A 24,906-nucleotide genomic window follows, 5' to 3' on the forward strand; every position below is an offset into this window, starting at 1 on the left:
GGGACAGGACCGAGGGAACAACAGAACTGATTGTGACTATCTTCTCCCCCTGTGTCATATCTGCTGCTTCTCCAAATGGCTTCAGGATGTCCACCAACTCCTTCAACTTATTCCACTCCCATACTGTGAACAACAACTCCTTGTGCCCAGCCTTTTCTAGAACATGACTGAGCTTTAGATGGTCACATTGGATAACTGCCTTCACTTGTCTGTGTTGAGTTCCATCTTGTGTTGACAGCAGCAGGGATGCCTCTTTCCCCAAATTCAGCCTCAAACACCTCTTTGAATGTTGTGCTTGTATGTAGCAGTGAGCTGATTTTTGATAACTTTGAAAGAGGAGTCTTCACTTGTTTCTTTCAAGCCATCTCCCACCACCAGCTGGAGAGTGTGGGCAAAACACTGCAAGCGCTGTTTTTTTGCAACAGCAGCATCAACTGTTTGCTGGTCTTCCAGGGTTAGGTCATTCCAGAGCTCTGGGTCATGTACTTCATCTTCTTGTTTAATGGGGAAGCACACTGAATGCTTTTCTCATGTTGGCAGCATTGTCACTAATGATTTAGCCCAATTTATCTTTAATGCTGTACTCACCACATATGGCCTCAAATTGCTCACAGATTATTTTGGCCATGTGTGGGCCTTTTTGAAGCGGTCACAGGACCAAATGTCCACTGTGACTGAAACATAGGCTGTGTTCAGTTTTGAACGTCTCTCTGTAGCAAGGTTCTCTACTTTTTCATGTCAATGTTCTACGACACACTGGGCTGTACTTACTGTCAACCACTGACAGAAAGTGACAAACTCTTGTTTTCCACAATAGACAGAGGCAAGTTGCAATCGATAACCAGGTCAGACAGTATTGCATTGTTGAAAGCTTTCTGCTGTTGATGATTCATGCTGTACTACTGCCCTACACGGGTCTCCATGAACTGTGAGATTGGAGACTGTTGTGGTTCACTTGTGACACGTTTGTTCATCTGGTTTTGTTTAAATCTTTAATTAAGCATATAAAAAAATTGAGGGGGCAGTAGCACAATCTTGCATGATCTCAATCTTAGGTGTAATGATCACGTTCCCGCACTGGCTGACTAGAGACTCATTGATTTAACGTTATGTTAGCCTTCATGCTATACTAGCAAAGTTAGATATAGCTGTCGGCTATATTAGCCACGACTTACCGTTCTTTGTGCAGCTTCAAATGTCAAACAAAGTTGGAAGTTGTTGCTCCTCACTGTAATTTTCCCCCCACATGTTTTGCAAGTTGCAATCCGTTTTTTGTTGACTACAGGGTAGTCTATATCTGAAAATTATAATTTAGGGTATCTTTCTAATGGCTCAATCTGAATTCACCCGCTGACGTTCCTCTGCACTGCCACGCACAACTTTTTCTACGCTGGCACAATTTGATTGGCTGCTGTTCGATTCAAACTTAAATCCGTTAAATGAAGATGCACACTTTAAAAATAAAAAAAATGTTATGGCTTAATTTTTAATATTTGGGCTTGGGGGAGGGTGTCAGGTCGAGTCATAAGGCTCAAGGTCAAGTCATGAGTCATTGGTGTCAAAGTCGATTTGCAAGTCATCATATTTGTGACTCGAGTCCAAACCACTGGAGAATACTATAGACATCAAGAAAGCCAGTCAGTTGATTATTGACAAGTTTTTCCAACACTTGATAAACAGGGCAAAATAGAAATAGGCCTATAACAATTAGGATCAGCTTGGTCTCCCCCTTTTAAATAAAGGATGAACTGTGGCTGCCTTCCAAGCAATGGGAACCTCCCCAGAAAGGAGAGAGAGGCTTGGTGTCGATAGGGGCAGCAACCTTAAAGAAGAAAGGGTCTAAACCATCTGACCCAGATGTTTTTTTGGGGTCAAGTTTAAGGAGCTCCTTTAGCACCTCAGACTCAGTGACTGCCTGCAGGGAGAACCTTTGTAGCGGAGCAGGGTGAGAAGCATCGGGGATAGTTGCATTAAAGGGGTGGGAGATGAGGAAATGTTGGACGGGCAAGGAGGCATGGCTGAGTTATAAGAATCCTGACTTAATGAAGTGGTGATTTAAAGAGCTCAGCCATGTGCTTCTTGTCAGTAACAACCACATCATCAACATTAAGGGACATGGGCAGCTGTGAGGAAGAGGGTTTATTCTCCAGGTCTTTAACCGTAACTTTGGCCTTCCGGATAGCGTGAGTGCACTTATTTCTCATTTGCCTGAACGAGAGCCAGTTCAGGAAGGAAGGCTTGCTCATTAAAGGTTTTTAGCAAGCGTCTATGACAAATCAGGACAGGTAGTTTCACTGAGCAGCCATTACAAACACAGGCTGTAAAACAGTGATCACTAAAGTCATTACAGAGAACACCAGACTGATACCTATCAGGATTAGCTTTGACTTCGCCATCAATTGTCATCTGAAGTTTTGGCATCTTCCATAAATTGTGGCCGTAAATCCGCCATAGATAGTTAGAAAGAATAAGATGACCCTCCTCGCGGAAATTTGGATAACTATTGAAAGATGGCGTATATGCGTTTTTCTATTGTTATGGAATCAGTGCAGCCTCTGGTAGGTAGGCGGCTGGCAGGCTTCGGCTGCGGTACAGCAAAGCCAAGTCAGCCCGTGCATATGGGGGAAGTGAAATGATAGGCTATAATGATTTTGCTCATGGTCATGCACGCTGCAAATTCCATGAATTTTCTTTCGAGGTGCATTTTCATTATCTGGATAGACACTTGTGGTTTCTAGCTAACGTTACACCAATCAAAGCAGTGGCGCGTGTAGTGAAGCAATGTTAGTGGTCAAAACCATTCCTCTGTGGGCAATGGGGGGAGCAGGTTAACAAAATGCTATCATATCACACAATTATACCATTTATAAAATGGTCATATACACGCATTGGCAAGTTTATTAGGTACACTACCCCGTTGAGGAGTGGAAAAACATTGCCCGGTCCGACGAATCTCGGTTTCTGTTGCGTCATGCTGATGGCAGAGTCAGGATTTGGTGTAAACAGCATGAGTCCATGGCCCCATCCTGCGTGATGTCAATTGTATAGGCTGGTGGCGTAATGGTGTGGGGAATGTATTCCTGGAGCACGTTAGGGTCCCTTAATACCAATTCAGCAACGTCTGAATGCCACACCGTATCTGAAAGTTGTTGCTGACCAGGTGCATCCCTTCATGGCTACATGGGGGTCCGACCCGGTACTAGATGGGTGTACTTAATAAACTGGCCACTTAAGTGTGTTTTAAAAAATATAAATATATAATTCCTCTTAAGGATTGGCCTCTTTTTCAATTTTCGCCTAAAATGACATACCGAAATCTAACTGCCTGTAGCTCAGGCCCTGAAGCAAGCATATGCATATTCTTGGTACCATTTGAAAGGAAACACTTTAAAGTTTGTGGAAATGTGAAATGAATGTAGGAGAATATAACACATTAGATCTGGTAAAAGATAATACAAAGAAAAAAACAACCATTTGTATTTTTTTTGCACCATCTTTGAAATGCGAGAGAAAGGCCATAATGTATTATGCCAACCCAGGTGCAGTTTAGATTTTGGCCACTAGATTGCAGCAGTGTATGTGCAAAGTTTTAGACTGATCCAATGAACCATTGTATTTCTGATCAAAATGTTGTATCAAGACTGCCCAAATGTGCCTAATTTGTTTATTACTTCATGTTCAAAAGTTTGCACTATCCTCAAACAATAGCATGGTATTCTTTCACTGTAATAGCTACTGTACATTGGACAGTGCAGTTGGATAAACAAGAATGAAAGTTTTCTGCCAATATCAGATAAGTCCATGTCCTGGGAAATTTTATTTTTACTGACAACCTCATGCTAATTCCATTAGCCTACATTAGCTCAACCGTCCCGCAGGGGAGCCACCAGTCCTTTAGAAGTTTTAGCTAGGCAAGTCAGTTAAGAACACATTTTGATTTACAATGACTGCCTACCCCAGCCAAACCCTAACCTGGACTATGCTGGGCCAATTGTGCACCGCCCTATGGGACTCCCAATCACGGCCGGTTGTGATACAGCCTGGAATCGAACCACGGTCTGTAGTGACGCCTCTAGCATGCAGTGCCTTAGACAGCTGAGCCACTCTGGAGTGTGTGTAAACATTATATAAATAAAAATAGACTAGCAAAAAATAATAAGTGAACATTGACAAATGTTCGGGTAAAGAATAAGTGGAGGTGCAAAAACACAAGTTTCACCCCCGTTTTTAATTTTCTCCAGGCAGCCAAGTGAACACAAGGCTTTGGCTCATCTCAGTTGTGAAGAGGAATAACTTTGCAGCTGTTTCTGATTAATAAACATGCTGGTGTGTGGTAAAGTGTAAATTTAAACCCAGCCCTGAAATGAAATTTAGGCTGAAAAATTATTTGTATGCCGTATCATAGGAAAAGACACTGCATTCACATGAAGTGGACAGTTCGGATTTCTCACTTCATGCCCAAATATATCATACTTTGACTAAAACGAAGACTCATTGATTTAAACCGTTGTGCAACCTCATGGGTAAGCTCTGGCCATAGTTTTTCAGTTTGAAAAGGTGAATTTGTAAGTCAAATATTCTCTGTGAACGTGTCGGCTTTAATCATAATTATGACATGTTTAGCTTTGTTCTTCATCTTGTTTATGTTTCTATCAGTATTGATCAGAACTTCAAGACCTCCTTTGCATTTGATTGACGGGCTAAACTATATTAATCTCATCCAGACCTATGGTGTGATTCATTGGGGTTCTATTGACTTTGGTTGTGACAATTCATTGCTGTGCATAACATCACAATGTTTGACAGAGGACATGTAAGGCCTGTGTCATTTGACTGATTACTAAGGCTGAGGGTACAAGGCCCCAAGCCTCTGTGTGTTTGCGGAAATATCTTCAAATTATGTCCCAATTTGACTGTTGTTCAATAAGAGGTTGATGCTTTCTTTTGTGATCAATGTTTGGCTAGGAAAAGAAAGTCGATTCCTAATTTGTTATTGATTATCCAGTCTCGAGTGTTTTAGCATGCTCATCAATGGTAGGTTGGCGCTAGAAGCATAGCAGGTGCAGAAATAGCAATACACATATCACTTTCAAATAATGTATCAGCTACATATCTCTAGAGAATATTGAGTTACAAAGAGGGGTATGATTTAGGAATGCAAAATACAGTATTGTGAAATGTTGTTGCTGTTATCTAGGTCAGTGCTTCACGAGCCCTCTGTGCTTGGCCTTCTGATGAACAATTTAATTTTTAGCGGGAACTGCTGTTTTCATTATTCATACTCGGGCTTGGGTCGTGGTGCATTAAAGCATGACACAGTCACTTCCTCACACTGCAAATGTTATTTCTGAACTCCCATATTTGGAGTACTAACTCCACATTTGCTGCCATTTCAAATGATTGTCTAGTGTATTTTACCATAATTCCACATCTTGCCTTGCATGTCTGCGTTTGTGTTAGGATGATGGTCCATTTATAAAAAATAAAGGAATATAACTCTAAGGCAGTTTTTCAGTTTCCGCAGTTTTTTGTTAATTTATTTTAATTTCTCTGCTTTTTCTTTGATCGTTTCTTTTTTTCCCCACCTGAAATTGGGCAGATAACCCTGCTCATCTATGAATGCTGGACTCCTCTCTTTTTGACTCGCTCCCTAATCAATTTGAACTGCTACGTGATTATTTTACAGTGGAATTACACGTTATGTGAGTAGCATGAAATTGACTGCCGAAATGTAGTGGCTGACCTAATTGACATTTTCAAGGGCTAGAGCAGAGTTCTTAAAACCAAAATAATATTTGTTGCCCCACGCTTAGCGACCCAGTTTTAATTCCGTTAACATTCTTACTAAGCCTCATAATTGCTTTTCAGTTAAGGACGATTCCGTGGAAAAGTCAACCTAGGCATCCACAAATAAAGTTAGCATTTTCCGAATGAAACCAAGTTAATAAAAAAGAAAAAAAAAGAAATGCACTGCCAGAGCCCTGCAAAATGACCTCCAGCAGGCCACAAATGTGCATGTGTCAGCATATGGTCTCACAAGGGGTCTGAGGATCTCATCTCGGTACCTAATGGCAGTCAGGCTACCTCTGGCGAGCACATGGAGGGCTGTGCGGCCCCACAAAGAAATGCCACCCCACACCATGACTGACCCATCGCCAAACCGGTCATGCTGGAGGATGTTGCAGGCAGCAGAACGTTCCCCACGGCGTCTCCAGACTCTGTCACGTCTGTCACATGTGCTCATGTGCTCAGTGTGAACCTGCTTTCATCTGTGAAGAGCACAGGGCGCCAGTGGCAAATTTGCCAATCTTGGTGTTCTCTGGCAAATGCCAAACGTCCTGCACGGTGTTGGGCTGTAAGCACAACCCCCACCTGTGGACGTCGGGCCCTCATACCACCCTCATGGAGTCTGTTTCTGACCGTTTGAGCAGACACATGCACATTTGTGGCCTGCTGGAGGTCATTTTGCAGGGCTCTGGCAGTGCTCCTCCTGCTCCTCCTTGCACAAAGGCGGAGGTAGCGGTACTGCTGCTGGGTTGTTGCCCTCCTACGGCCTCCTCCACGTCTCCTGATGTACTGGCCTGTCTCCTGGTAGCGCCTCCATGCTCTGGACACTACGCTGACAGACACAGCAAACCTTTTTGCCACAGCTCGCATTGATGGGCCATCCTGGATGAACTGCACTACCTGAGCCACTTGTGTGGGTTGTAGACTCCGTCCCATGCTACCACTAGAGTGAGAGCACCGCCAGCATTCAAAAGTGACCAAAACATCAGCCAGGAAGCATAGGAACTGAGAAGTGGTCTGTGGTCACCACCTGCAGAATCACTCCTTTTTTGGGGGTGTCTTGCTAATTGCCTATAATTTCCACCTTTTGTCTATTCCATTTGCACAACAGCATGTGAAATTTATTGTCAATCAGTGTTGCTTCCTAAGTGGACAGTTTGATTTCACAGAAGTGTGATTGACTTGGAGTTACATTGTGTTGTTTAAGTGTTCCCTTTATTTTTTTGAGCAGTGTATATATATATATTTTTTTTTTACGTGCACCTTTCAATCATCTTGAAACTTTCTATGTAAAGCTGGCTTTCATCAATGTTTTAATATTGTCTATAATTGTTTTTCTCATTTCATCAATGTGCATTCACCACATTTTGTGTGCTTTATCTGAAATGTATTCATCAGACTTTTACTGAAGTAACTGATGATCTTATTTTGGAAAATGTATGCTGAAATTAATTTCTCAAACGTGGCAGTACTAGATAAGTGTTTATCAACGATTTGTGAATAGTCCTGGAGTGTATTTTTCAACTGAAAGCTCCCCAACATATATTGACTTCATCCAGTGTCCAGAAAAGTGGATTGGTAGTGTACAGTAGGCACATGTACAGTGGGTTGAAATTAGGGACACCCTTACCCTTAACAAAGATGAGCAATAATGACTGTATAAAATAAATGATTCCAATACTGAGCTATATTGTATGGTCAACATTTTATGTTATACTAATACAATTGCTCAGAAAGAGATTTTGTTGAACAATAAATACTTTTTTTTCCTCAAAGGTAGGGGTCAAAATGATTAACACCCCTAAAAGTTGAAAAATAGTCAAGTTTAGTATTTGTCCCATATTCCTATAACGCAATGACTACATCCATACAGAGGGTCAAAGATCATACGCCCAAGACATGCTAATCTCCCCTGTTATTAGTAATGGTGAGAGGTTAGCATGTCTTGGGGGGTATGATCTTTGAACCTCTAACTTTCTCACTCATCCGTAATCATAGTAGCATCCACATTAATGTAGAGGTGTTTAGAAATAGCCTGTTTATAATAAAAGTGACTCCAAAATGACACTACATTATTTTTCATTTCTATTGGGCACAAATGATCTGAAACACAACCAAAACAAGCTGCAAATGCTTCCAGCAAGTTTGTAGTCATTGCATGCTACTGTAGGAATATGGGACCAAATACTAAACATTTTCTTATTTTCTAAGGATCTTTTAGGGGTGACCCCTACATTTGAGGAAAAGTATTACTTTTTCAACAATCTCTTACTCTGAGCAATTGTTTTAGTATGAAATAATTTATGGAAAAGAATGGGAAAATATATCTCAGTATTTGAATTATTTTATACAGTCATTATTGCTCATCTTTATCAAGGGTGTGAATAATTTAGGATCCCACTGTATATTGTGTAATTTGTTACAATATTTCAGAAAAATCATCATGCAAAAAAGTTGTATTTGTGTGTAGCTTCAACTGGTAAAGGTTCATTTTTATATGTATAAAGATAGAAAAATAAATACTGGTGTATGGCCTTGTATACTATTCCGGCTACCTGTAATTATGCAATCCTAGGTACTATACCATCTGCTGACATTTTAAAAACCTTCCAAATGACAAATGTGTTATAATATATTTTGACCAAGACATTTGAATGTCCATTCCTTTTGAAATTCCTAGCCATGATTTGATCTAAGACTTACAACCTCAGACTTTTGCTAATGTGTTCAGTCTCCCCAAAAAGCTTGTCCGTTTCATGTAACGTCCATAACACTTCTCATTTGCTTAATTTCTCAAATATTTAGAAGTCTGCTTATTTGGGTATACTATACACAGTGCCTTCAGAAAGAATTCACACCCCTTGTCTTTTTCCACATTTGGTTGTCTTACAGCCTGAATTTAAAATTGATCAAATAACAAAAAAATGTGACTGGCCTACACACAATATTCCATGACAAAGTGGCATTATGTCGTTTTGAAGTTTTTACAAATTAATAAACAATAAAAGCTTAAATATCTTGTGTCAAGTATTCAACCCGTTTGTCATGGCAAGACTAAATAAGTTCAGCAGTAATAACGTGCATAACAAGTTACATGGACACACAGTGTGCAATAAGTGTATAACATTTTTGAATGTCTACCTCATCTCTGTCCCCCACACATACAATTATCTGTAAGGTCCTTCAGTCGAGCAGTGAAATTCCAACACAGATTCAATCATAAAGTCCAGGAAGGTTTTCCAATACCTCGCAAAGAAGGCCACCTATTGGTAGATGTGTAAAAATATATATTATATATATGTGTGTCTGTCCTCTGTTGCAACACTCACTACGAAGTTCCAAATTACCTCTGGAAACAACGTCAGCACAATAACTGTTTGTCGGGAGCTTCATGAAATAGGTTTCCATGGCCGAGCAGCCACACACAAGCCAAAAATCTCAATGCGCAATGCCAATGTTGGTTGGAGTGGTGTAAAGCTCGCCGCCATTGGACTCTGGAGCAGTGGAAACACGTTCTCTGGAGTGACGAATCACGCTTCACCCTCTGGCAGTCCTACAGACAAATCTTGATTTGGTGGATGCCAGGAGAACGCTACCTGCCCGAATGCATAGTGCCAACTGTAAAGTTTGGTGGAGGAGGAATAATGGTCTGGGACTGTTTTTGATGTTTCGGGCAAGGCACCTTAGTTCCAGTGAAGGGAAATCTTAACGCTACAGCATATAATCATATTTACATTCTAGGCGATTCTGTGCTTCCAACAGTGTGGTAACAGTTTGGGGAAGGCCCTTTCCTGTTTCAGCATGACAATGCTCCCGTGCACAAAGCGAGGTCCATACAGACAGGGTTTGTCGAGATCGGTGTGGAAGACTGGCCTGCACAGAGCCCTGACCTCAACCCCATCAAACACCTTTGGGATGAATTGGAATGCCGACTGCGAGCCAGGCCTAATTGCCCAACATTCAGGGTTCAACTCCATATTAATGCCCGTGATTTTGGAATGAGATGTTCTATGAGCAGGTGTCCACATGCTCTTGGTCATGTAGTGTATATTTAGTGTTTTTCTTTTTTTCAAATGTTTAGAATTTTTCTTCCACTTTGAAATTAGAGTATTTTGTGTAGATCGTTGACAAGAAGACAATTAAATCCATTTTAATCCCACTTTGTAACACAACAGAATGTGGAAGAAGTCAATGGATGTGAATACTTTCTGAAGGCACGGTACACTTCCCTCAAGGGGTCCTATCGACACACATCAGAGTTTAATTTCTATTTTGCTTAACCATTCCGTGAGACATTAAAGTTTAGATTTTGCGTGCAAATGTGAAGTCCGTAACGCTGAAATTGCCCTTAAACAAACCCAGCTGCAGTATATAGAACAACAACTTCTCATTGGTAACTTCTTCTTTGGATCACCAAAAGTGCCCCGCTATGTCTTTTAGATTGGGCATAAAATTAAATCAACAAGAGCAGACACAAACGGAATTGTTTTTACGTCTCCTCTCCACTCCTTCGAAGTTCTAACTTTTATTGAATGCAGGTCTCACCCAATTTCACCCAGCTAAACCTTAGCTCCCTATTTGTCTCTTGTGTACACCCATTGATCTTTGGGTTTTACATTTGTGGTCTTTTCCAAGTGAGTATTACAGTCTACAGGCTTGCTATTTATGTGTTCTGGCTCTTTCTGCGGAGCAGAGTTCAGCCCACTCTCCCCACTCCACTAATTGACTGGTAATTTGGTAAATGCATTTGAAGGTGGAATGAACAAGAAGAACCCTCTCTGCCCTTACTGTAGAGTGACGATGCTTATCCACCTGACCTTGCCCTGGCTAGGTTCCAAATGACCCCTTTACCTCTGCTGATGGGATCAGTACAGAGACATATGATGGTAATGAGTCATACAGCTTACTATGGTTCTATACTATGTACTGGTTCGGTGGTGGTATCAGATTAGATACAGTGGAGACATTTGGACTGCAACCCATGTTTCATCTCAGAATCCCTAAATCCAGCGAGTACTAAGGGACCTTCTCCCAAGGCCTTGCTTTTCACCCAGACACACTGATCCACACAACGCCCTCCAGGTGACTTGCAGGGAGATCGAAGGCAAATTATTTTTTTAAATTACAAGACTGCTACGAAATAGAAACCCTCGGGCTAAACCCGGGCTGTCTTCTATCGATTAGACTGTGTGATATTTTAATGAGCCCATCATGTTTGTAAATTAGTTGTTTTAAGGTGGTCTTTTGAAGTTAATAGCTTTTTCTGCTCAAATTTCTTACACTGTAGTCTCTCTCTCCTTACAGGCGGACGGAGAGACGGCGTTCCATACAGAACGGGATGTCCAAGATCTGCAAGGCCGTGAAGAAGGTGGACATGGGGGGCGTGATCCGGGCCATCGTTAGGACAGGCAGCTCCCGGACCTCCTCCTGGGTCCTGTCCTGGGACAGGTAAACTTACTGCTCAGACTCCACTTCCTGTCTCCTATTCTATTTCCCTTCAAACAAGAAGAAAAACTCTGTCAGATTTTTAACATGTCTTCTCTTGAATGTCTTGGAGTGTCAGGCTCTTGTGCATCAGTTGGTGGTTGCTCTTGAAATATACTTTGGAAGTTCCTGCCAAAAAGAAAGTGTTGGGTCCTTTTGAGGGCTGAGCTATGATGAATGATTTAGACTTCCTTCTGTTAAGTTTCTCCCTCTCCCACACTGTGGGGGTTGGAGAGCTCAGGAAAATATGCCTTTGTGTGGTAGAGAGAGCAGTAATGAGGTGGGATGAGTTGCATCCAGGCAAAGCCGAGCCATATGTTTGTCTAAAGGTACTCTCTTAGTGGTTTCGTATGCCATATGTCAGTGTTGCGGCATGCCATGCCAGTGTTTTTCTTTGCTCCCTTGCTCCATCAAGCGCTGAGTGTGTGTGTGGTAAACGGTAAATGAGTGCCAGTCGGCAGCCACTAGGCTTTAGGCACCGGCCTTGGCCCTTAAATTTCCCTCTCTCCTCTTCCCTTGCCCTTCTGACTAACCACCCCTGACAGGGGAAGCGCAGAGAGGTAGGCTGTCGGCTGCGGGGCAAATTTAAACAAACGAGAGAAATAAAAGGGGACGCAAGGTACAAAAGGGAAGAACTGACAGCTTTGGTGGGGGAGAATAATTACAGTCCATAGTGAAATTAGCACACTCCAATGAAGGACAAGAATGGAGTGAGGGAGGGGAGGAAAAAGAGCGGGACCACTAATATCTCTTCAGGACTTCAGGAAGATGCTGAGGATTGTATATGGAGCTTAACAGGTTTAACAAATTCAAGGAAGTAGTAATTTTCTGCAGCTGTTGCCGATGCAGTTACTGCTTTTTATATCAGAAATATGAGAGACGTTGGCCAACTGGGAGTGCATCCAGAATGCGTAGTTTAGAGATGGAGAGGAAGATGAAGGAGAGAGCGAAGCGGACTCCCGGTCTACTGAACTGAACACATCTCCGACGTTTCCCTGTCTCTCTCAAAACTACAGAGAAACTCCCTGGAGGAATGGATTTACTGGTAACTGTGTGTGTGTGTGTGTGTGTGTGTGTGTGTGTGTGTGTGTGTGTTTAGTCTCTTAGCGCATCCTGTAAATCAAGCATAAAGCTGTGTGTATAAGCTCTTAGCATTTAGACAAATGGGTCCCAATTTCAGTGAATAGGAGCATTAATGGTTAGAGGGGAGGCAGAAGCGGTGCGGAGTGCATTAGGAACCACTGATGGAGATTGAATAGACCCTTTCCTATCCTAAAAACAGCACTTCCTCTCTCTCTCACACTAGTGCTGAGCGATTAGTGCTTTTTGAGGTCGGTTTCGGTTCGATCATTAAAAAAACAAAACACGAAATAATGACGTTACTATGATTTCAGAGCTTATTAATGGAACTTCCAAAGCCCCAAATGGTGAGCATTCAAAATATTGATAATATTCTATTGTCTCTGATCAGGTAGACCTCAATAGGAAATGACTATGACATACAATATTTCAGTTGTTTATATTACTTTGTTTTATTTGACTGCTTTATTCTTTTTAATTCCTTTCATTTTTAATCTCATCTCTGCTCAGGCAATAGTAGTCAGCCAGCCAGGCCATCTGTTATGTTCTCCTCATACAGGACTGTCTTTAGTCATCCTATTTAGCTAGCCTGCCTAAGAATGCTGGTAGAGGTGCCTGACAATCATTTTACTAGTTCTTCAAAGTAGATGAGGAATACTTTCCAGAACTGTCTCTGTCCCTTGTTGTGTACATTCCTCTCTCATACGGTCTGTGTATATCTAAACCTAACGTAGCAGGCGTAAAATTGTATCCGTCCAGAGATCTGTTTTATAATGGTGATATGCTCATGTCGCCGCCCTAACAAGGGGTGTTGTTGTCCCAAAGGCGGGAAGGCAGGTTGCAAGTTTAGCTTCAAAATAAGCCCATAGAAATGCATTGGGCTGATTTTGGCGAGTGAAAAAGCTGGCGCAGTGGATTATGGTCATTGTAGTTAATTACCACGTTTCTGTGCTGAACTAAGTTGAATATTTGCTTAGTGAACACTACAACGCCCTTCAGCCTAGCATCCCACATAGTTCTTGACTTGATTTCATTCGTGAATGATTTGAGAAACAGCGTGTTGGGCTCACACAAAAAATAAATGGAATTCAAGTAATTGAACCGATGTTGTTCAATTAGTTGTTTAATAATTGAAAAAAATTAAATATGATGATTAATCGCTCAGCACACACACACACACACACACAAACTTTAGCACATCTGCAGGCTCCACTGTTGAAACCTTAAAGCCGGACCATCAGCCAGACGGCTGGCTGAAGGATCACTGCATGCCTATCAGGCTGGTGCTGCTGGTCTAATTGTGATAAATGATAGCTGTTCCGCTGTCTGTCACTCTCTCTTCGCACATTGCACTGCCTGCCTCAGATGTGTGGAGGGCTTCACCCCAGCAGCTCCCGATCCATAACATCGGCCTGTATCTTCAACAAAGAAATGCTGAAGTTTTCACTGAATATGTAAAGGGTAAACACATTTGCTTTGATGCAGTGGATGTTTTGAAAGTTAGTGACATCTAGTATATCCCCGAGGCCCTCTAACTGTGAATGGTCAGCCTCTGATCCTGTCTTCTCCAATGTTGTGGTGACAGGCTGCCAATACCCTCCCACACATGGCCAATAAAGTGTCCGAGCCTGTGAGTATGAAACACTTTATTACAGTTTAGAAGCTGTCCTGGAGGTGTAGCTGACGAGCTGTGGAAGAGCTTTCACAGTACACACACTGACTCACACCATGGTATTATGTCTTGAGTCCCATATGACGCAGATCATGTCTGTGTGGAACCAGTACTGAGGATTGTAGCTCCTTGAAAAGCGAGGCACTTCTTCGCTGTACATCTCTCACTCCGCCCCAGCCCTGAGCCTTCTCTCTCCCTCGGATAACCAAATACTACAGGCTGGCAGGACCCAGGGGTGGATAAATCATCCCTTTAACCAAAGTGAGCTAATTGAATGAGTTACTGATGTGATTGCCTTGGCTGGTCCACAGAGCATGGGGTGTATGTGTTGTTTTTAGTTTGTTCGTCTGTGTGAGGCCAACGGTCTTCACTCTTCAGTGCTAAATGCTTCCCTGACTGGGGAGTTCTGATAGCTCGGCTTCAGCTGTTAAGCTGTCTCAGTCTGGACAGCTTCTAGAGTTCATGGGAGATGAAGGAAGGGCCCAGAGAGGTCTCTGTGGGATCCAGACTGACGTGTGACACAGAGTGGCTGTGGGAGCGGGACATTGTGTGGTTGCGAGAGGGTGGCCTGGGGGTGGTTTTGGCTAGGGCTTGGACTTCTGTCTGCTCTGAGCTCTGGGTTGCCAGGGTGGAGTCCATACTTGACTCTACTCCCGCCCCGGCCCCCATCCCTGTCCCCCTGCTCCCACCTTGCTTGTGCCTCTCCCAGGCAGAGCTCAGCTTCACAGCCAGGGCCAGCAGGTTCTTCCCCAGGAACACTGTCGAGACACGGGGGTCCCTGTACCACAGCATGCCTGTGCCCCTGAGGGCCATTGTGAACACGTTGATGGTGACCAGGCTAAGCCAGGGGTACAGGGCCTCCTTACGGGGCCCCCTCTGTCCCGGCAGGGCTGCAGCCCCCAGCTCTGTGAGGGCCACGCAGGGCAGCAGCAGCAGCAGGGCGTAGCAATAGAAGAACACCAGGCCTTCGGCCCACAGGGGCACCCCCAGGTCAGTGGCCCCTGTTTGGGCTTCCCACAGCCCGGCCTGCAAGTCCAGAACATCCAGCAGGTCCACCACCACCCAGAGCAGCCTCCCCCGCACTTCCTGCTTCCTCCTCAGGGGCGTCATGTTGTCAGCCCCAGTCAGGATGAGGAACAGGGAGGGCAGGCAGACTGACAGCAGCAAGGTGAGCGTCTTCCTGGCCAAGGGGTCGGGCGGTCGGCGTTCCGTCCGGTAGTTCTGGCAGACGAAGAAGAGTTTGAGCTGGAGCAGGGACAGGAAGAGGAACCAGAGTGCGTTGGCAAAGCCTCGGCGAGGCGAGGGCGCTTCAGACACCACTCCCGCCGACACGAAACGCAGAGCCAGCAGGAAGCCCAGGTCACCTAGCAACACAGCAGCGCACGGCCACACGCCGGGCCCGGCCTTGCCACGGGCTCCCAGCATGCTCTGCTCCAGCAGGTAGAGGTCAACCACTGCCATGGTGCTCACCGTGACCAGGGTAGATACGCACACCTGGGGCGTAGGCACCATGCCTGGTAGAGGAACACAGAAACATGACAAAGCTGAGAGAAGGGAAATAATACAAAATAGAGGAACTGTTTTGTTCCCGTCTAGACTCTGACCTCATTCATTTACCAAAGTGAATTTCACTTGCGTGATAGACAAAAGCTTTCTTCACGACTCTTGTCTACTTAAGTGATGCTAGTTATTATTTTTTGCTTGTTGCTATGGATAAAGATCATTTTGATGCCAGTTCAGCAGTGAGCTTTGGGTCAAAGACTGTTCTTCCCTGGTCATACATCCTGAGGAGAGGTGTTAGTTCTCACTCCTCTGCGGCTTTTTAATTTAAATGGGTCTCTTCGGCGATGAAAGTTTCCACCCCTCCCGGCGCCTTGGCTAAAACTCTTGAGTATTACCCAGGTTTCCTTCCAGGGTGTTTTGCTTGGGTGGTCTTAACTTATTCATTATTAATTAATTGTGTTAAAGTGCAGTAAATCTTTTTTTTCCCTTCCTGTTTACTCGGCCTGTCTGATTCTCATTGTTGCTGCCTGCCGCAGTCTTAAATTGGCAGAAAATTGCCTTCTCATTTGGGCCGAATATTAATAACGTCTCTTATTAATATTTATTCTGAGATGTTTTTGACGGTAATTGCTTGTGTGTTCATGAACACACGTGTGTGTGTGTGTGTGTAAGCCATTCTAATTGGCAAATTTTGTGCCATATTTCAGCAGTGAACAGTATAAAACCCCAGTATTGATTGGGAGTGTGAAATTATCAGACTTTACGGTGAAATCGAACACGCCTCTCCTTATCGTATTGAGGAGCCAGGAGAGCTGAGGGGTGTCGGCCATCTGACTAGCACCGCCGAGGGTGTCAAACCCTCCATGAGATCTGGCATTTTAATATGAAATCATTACCACCTCAGATATCCCATAATGGCAACATTTGAGTGTGTGATCGAGCGAAACGATTGTGGGCTCCACGGCCATAAGGGAACAGAGCTAATAACGTGTGTTTATGTCCGCTTCTGACTGACGACAGGCATCAATCTTTTCAATGCACCGCTCATCTGAGCCCTGTCACCCACTGAGCGAGAGGGACTGTCAAAGGGTCTGCAGGAGAGACTTGGGAGTGGGGATTGAAAGTAAGAGATATGCTCTTGGCTGTCTACATGCCTAATAAAGTATTACTGCATGATAGTAATAGTTCATAAATTAACTCTGCTTGGAGAGAGTTGGAGGGGAGATGAGATGAAAGCCAAAAGTGATGAAGAGGAAGCTGCAGACAAAGATGTTGACGCAGGCAGCTAAAAAAGACATGGCATCTTACGCCTGCTCTGTGTATGAATAGATTTAAATGTATTCATCATCAGGGATCAGAAGACATTAAACACTTTAATATCTGGAACAGAGGAGTGAAAAATGGATGGGTGAGAAAGACCTCGACTAATCCTCCTAGGGGCATGGTGAGGAAACGAAGAGGGGCACAAATGTCAGCTTCACTAATATCTGATTATCATACAGGGCTTTTTTTGTTTCACTGCGTCCTGATTATCAGTGCTGGAATTGAATGGATTCTAGTGTACCAATCCGCTGACTGAGAATATTGGAATTGAAAAATGGTGTTTTATCTGAACAAACCCCCACCCCCCACTACCCAAACTGCAGTCAGTGGAAGGAGAAAGGTAGTCTGCCAACCCAGACAGTGTGTGTTTGCCTTTCTCATTCCCAACACGCCTGTTGGAAATTCTATATGCGTCTTAAATTGTACCCTGGAACCCTGGTGTTCCTCTGTCAGCCTGTGTTTGTGTTGTGACGGCTTGTCAACGCACATTGATTTTGTTCTGAGTGAGCGGCCCAAATGACTGCCGTGTGTCCACTCTGCTCATCAATAATGACCAAATTCATCATCCCTATCATTAGAAAGCTGTACTGTAACTGACAGGCTGATTCAAGCTATTCCGCTGCAAGTGTAAGGAATGGGCCTGTAAAGGTGGACAGGTAAACATTTTGTTTGTGATTTTTCAGCCGAATGTGTACAAGGACAAAAAGACTTCTTGTTTGTTATGCGTGTCGTGTGTATTGTGAAGAAAGGAGTGTTTTCGCCAATCACCCAGGTAATCTGTTATGGCTTTCAAATGAGCTCCCCTATACACATGGAGACACACACACCTCGTCTGTTTTCCTCTCTAATATTGGTGGTCTGCCAGGTGTGCTGGGAGGCAGGTAAAAGGAAGATTAATTGCTCTAGACTTATAATTCATATAAAACATCCCCAGGATATTTGTCTTACTACAAACTAAATCCAATGTAATCTTACCCAACAGGAGGGGAGATAGCTCAGTCTTGCCTAAGTTGTACATGTGAAAGCCTGAGGGGCTTGCTTGTTAAGAGAGAAAAAGGGATTTGTCTTCAATTAAACTAAATTCATTTATGGAAGTAAAACCTGGAGGGAAAAAAACGTCCAACTAATGGATGGAATAGTATTGGCAAATCGTGTCTCATCCAGGTGACTGAGTTGCCATCCAGCAGTAACATCTGATGTCTCATGAGGCATTTGCACGCCTATGGGAACAGCTATTACATGTGTAGGGGTTGGATAGGTATTGGAGCATGTACCCAAAATTGATTCCCCCCCAAATTATAATTTCAACAGAAATCTGTTTAAATGTCCTCTCTATGGGCGATTTTGTCTACCACTATGTTGGAGCCACACACTTAACACCTAGTCACTCATTTATTTAGGGTACATTTTAATGATGCACCACCTGTTACATAATCACTCTTTATTAATACGTGCATACATAATTCAACTCTTTCAAAGTGGTGGATAGCTAGTTACCCAAAGCATGCGTTCTTCGCTGCTCCTCTTGGCTTGATTGAGATCCACGTCGCCTATTAGTCGAACTCGAACGGTCCCTGGATAAACAGAAAAGGCCAAAAATTATAACCTGTGATTCCTAAATTAGTCTTTACATCGGTTGCTTTGTGTTAGTCATATAATGCTGTGTGTCTGTCGGGAATATTTGAATAAACTCCACTCTGCTATGACGATCTTATCATACTGATAAAATAGGGGGAAAGTAATTGTCCATCTTCGAGTTTGTAAGATTTAAAACGTCAAGCCGCTTTTTCGGTCAACAGATAAACGTGTCATTTTGCACAGTTATCCCACGGTCATCGTGGGCGCAGAATTCTCCATCTCTTGGTATATCCGTATTGAATTTGACACCTTGGCTCTCCGGTCTGGCAGCCGAAGATCCAGTTATTCGGGAAGAAGCTGTGCGGGCTTGTTCGCCGGGCTCCGTCTTCTGCGAGCTGTCGGAAGTCGCTCAGAAGTAGACGGCGGAATGATGATCAGGAATAGACGGCCAGAAAATCCAGATAAGTATCGACAGTAAAGCAAAACTCGAGGACACGAGAGAGAAACATGAGGAAACTCGCCGCTAGAGTTTATGATTGCGGTGTTAATTTGTAGGCAGGTTACATACTCTCGGCTCCCCGCCTCGTCCTCTCTCACTGGGTGAGTTCGTTTTGCATCGCCCAGTGCCCCGGGTGGGCGGAGTTTATTATTTTCTATTTTTTAGACCATTCCATTGGTTCTTAAGTGAAATCTTAACACACAGAGGGCACCGCTGCATAAATTTAGGTGCCCACAGTTATGTCCATCGGTTATGGTAATCATCATTATGTCATTTTGATGAAAACTAGCGTAATGGATTGGTATTACATGGAAGTAGGTTACATCCTTGATTGCCTTGCCAGTGCCATACCCTAATAAAATGTATACGGAATGCACTCAGATATACGGAGCCAAGTAGAGCGAGAGATGCCTGTAGCCTATGGACACATCTCAAAACGCAGATGTTACTACTTTAATTAGACCCCTTCTGTTTCTTACTGTCTTTAGTTACACAACAAAACCATCCTGTTTCTTGTTGTACTGTAGATTTAAAACAGTCCCAGCTGGCTGCCTTATGGCCTAAAGGGTATAGGAATGGATGGATCTTTGGTGTTTGAGATTATTTTGATAGTCAAGGAGCATGCATTGCTTCACCTTGTCATTGTGTGTTCCGTTAAGTGGATGCATATGCATATCAATCTCCACCTTCTCAGCATCACATCTAAACTCAAAGGCTCTCTCATTTAACCATCTCCCTTTTTATTATCTTGTCTCTGTGTGTGAGAAAGGGGAAGGAGAGTCATCATTCTTGTCACAATCAGCTTCTCGCTCCACTGGCTTCCAGAGGTTTTCCATTCCCTTGGTTCAATTTGTTTGTTTTTCTCTCAGCTCTCCTCTTTCTCTCCCTTCTCATGCCTTCCAGTTTCATTCTCTCTGTTTCTCTTCTGCCTTTTTCCTTTGGTTCCCAGTGGGTGTGGTTGAAGGTCACTCTGCACTAGCTCTCTTTCAGCATGAAAAGGGGGAGCAGACATAGCGGGAGAGAGGGGGACAGAGGGAGGGAGAAAGGGAAGGCAGACTGTCCACAGCAGTGCACAGTCATTGCTTTCCCTCCTAAACATGAGTGGGGGGGAAGTTTGGAAGGACGTGGGGTAAGAGACCGTCCAAGAATGCTAAGGACTGATTGGTTCCAAGCTGATGTCCACCAGTGGCAGAGGCCAACCACCACACAGCCAGAATAGAATAGCAATCTCCTCTCCACCATCTGCTCTCACTAGTCTCCTTTCCGTCACATGTATCAGAGCTCTACCCTCTGCTGCTATTCATGCACTGCTTTACCTACCACACTGAATAATTTAGTTTAATGTGGCAATTGGAATGCTTTCTAAATTGCACAAATGAGAAAGTCACTTTAATTAACTCTACCTACATGTACATACTACCTCAACTAACCGGTGCCCCCGCACATTGACTCTGTACCGGCACACCCCTGTATATGTTATTTTTTTACTGCTGCTCTTTAATTACTTGTTACTTTTATCTCTTATTCTTATCTGTGTTTTTTAAACTACACTGTTGGTTAGGGGCTCGTTAGTAAGCATTTCACTGTAAGGTCTACACCTGTTTTATTCGGCGCATGTGACTAATATTTGATTTGAAATGAAATGACAGAACCCTTCACAACCATAATACCGCACTACTAGTCTGTTGCTGCTACTACAACTGCTACGACTACTACTACACTACTACTACTGCACTCCAATGCAACACTACCAAATCAATACCCATGTGATACAGTTCCTGACTCTCCCACTACCTCCAGAGTTCCTGAGGCGTCTTGTTGAAGCCTCCAGTAGGCCATTCAGCTGCTGCTGCCTCTACACATGATTAATCATGAAGCACAACACTGTCGACAGTGTGAGGGGAACTTAATGGAGTCGAAAATACCATGTTTTCTTTGATATGGTGTAATCACTTGTTTTCCTGACCTGCTTGCTGATCTGATTGGGCAGGTTCTCTGCTGTGTAGACTCTTCTTGAGCAGATGGAGCCAGTATACACCCTTGGAGCAGAGTTGTGCTGCTGGTTGTTGCTTACCGTTTCGCTTGTTATGGAAAGGATTTCTTTGGGAGTTTGGCCGGCACTGTCCGTTGTCATCATCCTGGTCATTTGGAAAATGTGCTTGAAGTACACTTATTTCAGTACAATATGTGAGAGTTGACTGTGGGCTCAGAGGACCTGAGCTGACCTGCTATTCTCTGTGGCAGACTGCCGTGTCCCTAACCCCTCTCTAGGCGTGCAGGGATAAGACGGGTCAACCCAATCAGCCGAATGACGTCCTGATAGGGATGAGTGATAAAACGGCAACATGGCAGCAGATTAAATGAACAGATAACGAATGAGAGTGTTTCACCGGAGTTTAATTAACCCCCGGCCGCATCCTACCCCCCTCTCACGGCTCACACCCCTCTGTAACTCCTCCCTTCTCCCTATCCCACCCAATCACCACACTGCCTGCCAGGGCAATTTATCCCCTGTCCTTCCTGTGTGCCAGGGGCAATTAATCCTGCCCCATGGCCCCCTCCTATGTCAGTGTCCTCTACCTGCATGTCTACCACACTTGCTTACACACATTCTCTTTTTCTTGCTGTCTCGCTTTCTCACGCACACATGCTTCTAAGACACCTGTGAACTGGAGGCCCCTTACACTTAAATTATCCCAAAAAAATGCAAAATGCATATAATTAAAAAGTTATCGTCGGATATTATTCATCCTAATCAGACAGGTTTTTAAATGGAAGATACGTAAGAGATAATAGAAGACAAGTATTAGAAACAATAGAACACTATGAAAAATCTGGGAAACCAGGCCTGGTATTCATAGCTGATTTTGAAAAAGGCATTTGATAAAGTATGACTAGAATTTATATATAAATGCCTGGACTATTTTAATTTATACAATGGGTTAAAGTTGTGTGGTAAATAATGAATACTTCTCAGAAAGTCTTCAACTGTCGAGGAGTAAAACGATGTTGTCCACTATCGGCATATCTATTTGTTATGGCCATCGACATAACAAATGGCTATTAAAATGAGCTCCAACAATAATATCAAGGGGCTGGAAATCCAGGGCTTAAAATCAAAGGCGTCAAATTACGTGGATGATTCATGTTTTTTTAATATTCACAACTTCTATCCCTGCACAACCTCAAAGTATATAGATAATTTGTCTAACTTCTGGTTTACAACCAAATTATGATAAGTGTACCATATTACGTATTTGATCGCTAAAAAATGAAACTTTTACATTACTGTGTAGTTTACCAATAAAATGGTCTGATGGTGGTCATACTCTGTATTCATATCCCGAAATACACTCTCACAATACATTTAATCAGAAAGTTTGCAAAAATAGATAAGCTCTTGCTACCATGGAAAGGTAAAGGCCAGTTTTTTTAATGGAAAAATCGACCTGATTTTAATTTAGTCATATCCCAGTTTACCTATTTTTACTTATGGCATTGCCCACACCGATCGACTTGTTTTTTTAAATTATATGAGCAAAACATATTCCACATTATTTGGAACGGTAAGCCAGACAATATTAAACAGGGTTATTTATATAATGAATTCGGAGGGCTGAAATGATTAAATATGAAAGTATTGAACCTCTCACTAAAGGCTTCATTCATACAAAAGTTAATTCTAAACTCATAAAAAAATTGCCTTTTCCCCTTTAATCCGATTACAACCTTTCACTTTAAGTTATTTGAAAATGAAATGCGACCGACCGGCTCGATTTGGTATTATGTAGCAAAATTTGAAATTGTGTTTTTTATATTGGATAAATGTATAGACTCGGAGCTAGAAAATTGTATATCATACACTACAATTGCGGAAAAATGGGAAAAAATAGCTTTGAAAGTTGATAAACTTGTAACCCCGCTTTTGGCTCTTGAATGTTTTGGTACACCTACTGAAGAGTTCTTCTTTGTCTACACTAGAGTTCGACCGATTATGATTTAATCAACGCCGATACCGATTATTGGAGGACCATAAAAAGCCGATGCCGATTTTTATTTATTTTTTATCTTATTTTTATTTATTTTTTTGTAATAATGACAATTACAACAATACTGAATTAACACTTTTATTTTAACTTAATATAATACATCAATAAAATCAATTTAACCTCAAATAAATAATAAAACATGTTCAATTTGGTTTAAATAATGCAAAAACAAAGTGTTGGAGAAGAAAGTAAAAGTGCAATATGTGCCATGTAAGAAAGCTAACGTTTAAGTTCCTTGCTCAGAACATGAGAACATATGAAAGCTGGTGGTTCCTTTTAACATGAGTCTTCAATATTCCCAGGTAAGACGTTTTAGGTTGTAGTTATTATAGGAATTATTGGACTATTTCTCTCTATATGATTTGTATTTCATATACCTTTGACTATTGGATGTTCTTATAGGCACTTTAGTATTGCCAGTGTAACAGTATAGCTTCCATCCCTCTCCTCGCAGCCACCTGGGCTCGAACCAGGAACACATCGACAACAGCCACCCTCAAAGCAGCGTTACCCATGCAGAGCAAGGGGAACAACTACTCCAAGTCTCAGAGCGAGTGACGTTTGAAACGCTATTAGCGTGCACCCCGCTAACTAGCTAGCCATTTCACATCGGTTACACCAGCCTAATCTCGGGAGTTGATAGGCTTGAATTCATAAACAGCAGAGCTGCTGGCAAAACACACAAAAGTGATGTTTGAATGAATGCTTACGAGCCTGCTGGTGCCCACCATCGCTCAGTCAGACTGCTCTATCAAATCATAGACTTAATTATAACATAACACACAGAAATACGAGCCTTAGGTCCTTAATATGGTCGAATCCGGAAACTATCATCTCAAAAACAAAACCATTATTCTTTCAGTGAAATACGGAACCGTTCCGTATTTTATCTTACGGGTGGCATCCATGAGTCTAAATATTCCTGTTACATTGCACAACCTTCAATGTTATGTCATAATTACGTAAAATTCTGGCAAATTAGTTCGCAATGAGCTAGGCGGCCCAAACTGTTGCATATACCCTGACTGCGTGCAATGAATGCAAGAGAAGTGACACAATTTCACCTGGTTAATATTGCCTGCTAACCTGGATTTCTTTTGGCTAAATATGCAGGTTTAAAAAAATATATACTTCTGTGTATTGATTTTAAGAATGTTAAATAAAGGTGCTAAAAAAAAAGTGTGCAAAATCGGCGTCCAAAAATGACCGATTTCCGATTGTTATGAAAACATGAAATCGGCCCTAATTAATCGGCCATTGCGATTTAATTGGTCGACCTCTAGTCTACACCCATTCTGTAAGTGAGTACTTGGTGGACTGTATATTCTTTAGGTTAGGTTTTACTTTGTGTTTGCTCCCATGTGCTGGTAAAGGCACAGATGACAGACCGGTAGGATTCAAATTGAGGTGGTTTAATAACGCTGAAGATGCACAGGCACGGAACAGCACAGTGTATAGAGTATGGATCTGCTAAGGTACTTAGTGGTCTGGCAACTTGCTTCAACCTGTGTGTGTGTAAAGAGAGAAATAAAGATGGTGAATGACAGAATACAATCTCTTCTAAACAATATGCATGGCAATAACATACAGCTCAATAAAACGTGACTCTAAGTGTACTAATTTGAGATCAGAAGGGTGCTGCCGCACGTGTACTACAAAGCATAGGACCATCTTCAGTACAGGGCTACAATGAACTTGAATACCTCTAAACAGTGAAATGCAATGTTATACCCATATAATGATTTACCATACACGTATACAATTACAGGGCATATAAACAACGCACTTGGGGACATTATCCTATACAAATACAGGGTTAAATGTCCAAAATGATATGGGGGAAAGGGGGATACCTAGTTGTACAACTGAATGCCTTCAACTGAAATGTGTCTTCCGCATTTTACCCAACCCATCTGAACCAATCGACATCC

The 24,906-nt window shown here is 42.7% G+C and overlaps 2 protein-coding genes across 6 annotated transcripts in view; one reads left to right on the forward strand and one right to left on the reverse strand.

The window, feature by feature from the left end:
* The window catches only part of LOC129827710 (uncharacterized), a 71,403-nt gene that overhangs the window by 29,297 nt on the left and 17,200 nt on the right, over positions 1-24,906 (forward strand). For all 4 annotated transcript variants that reach the window (XR_008755214.1, XR_008755215.1, XM_055888802.1 and 1 more), the window contains exon 17: positions 11,092-11,235. Coding sequence is in view for 2 of the 4 variants with exons in the window: in XM_055888802.1 (XP_055744777.1) it covers positions 11,092-11,190 (99 nt within the window). In the remaining 2 variants the exon portion in view is untranslated. The remainder of the gene's footprint in view (positions 1-11,091; positions 11,236-24,906) is intronic.
* LOC129827711 (transmembrane protein 121-like) lies at positions 13,983-19,135 on the reverse strand. 2 transcript variants are annotated; one of them, XM_055888804.1, is made up of 3 exons: positions 18,737-19,135; positions 18,347-18,423; positions 13,983-15,537 (listed from the first exon to the last, which is right to left on the reverse strand). In XM_055888804.1, the coding sequence occupies exon 3, from the start codon at positions 15,533-15,535 to the stop codon at positions 14,477-14,479; it is 1,059 nt and encodes a 352-aa protein (XP_055744779.1). In that variant the 5' UTR covers positions 15,536-15,537; positions 18,347-18,423; positions 18,737-19,135; the 3' UTR covers positions 13,983-14,476. The 2 variants fall into 2 exon arrangements, with proteins under 2 accessions (XP_055744779.1, XP_055744778.1); XM_055888803.1 differs by having other exon boundaries at positions 18,546-19,135.

Source organism: Salvelinus fontinalis, chromosome 29, assembly GCF_029448725.1.
Source record: "Salvelinus fontinalis isolate EN_2023a chromosome 29, ASM2944872v1, whole genome shotgun sequence".
Classification (NCBI taxonomy): domain Eukaryota; kingdom Metazoa; phylum Chordata; class Actinopteri; order Salmoniformes; family Salmonidae; genus Salvelinus; species Salvelinus fontinalis.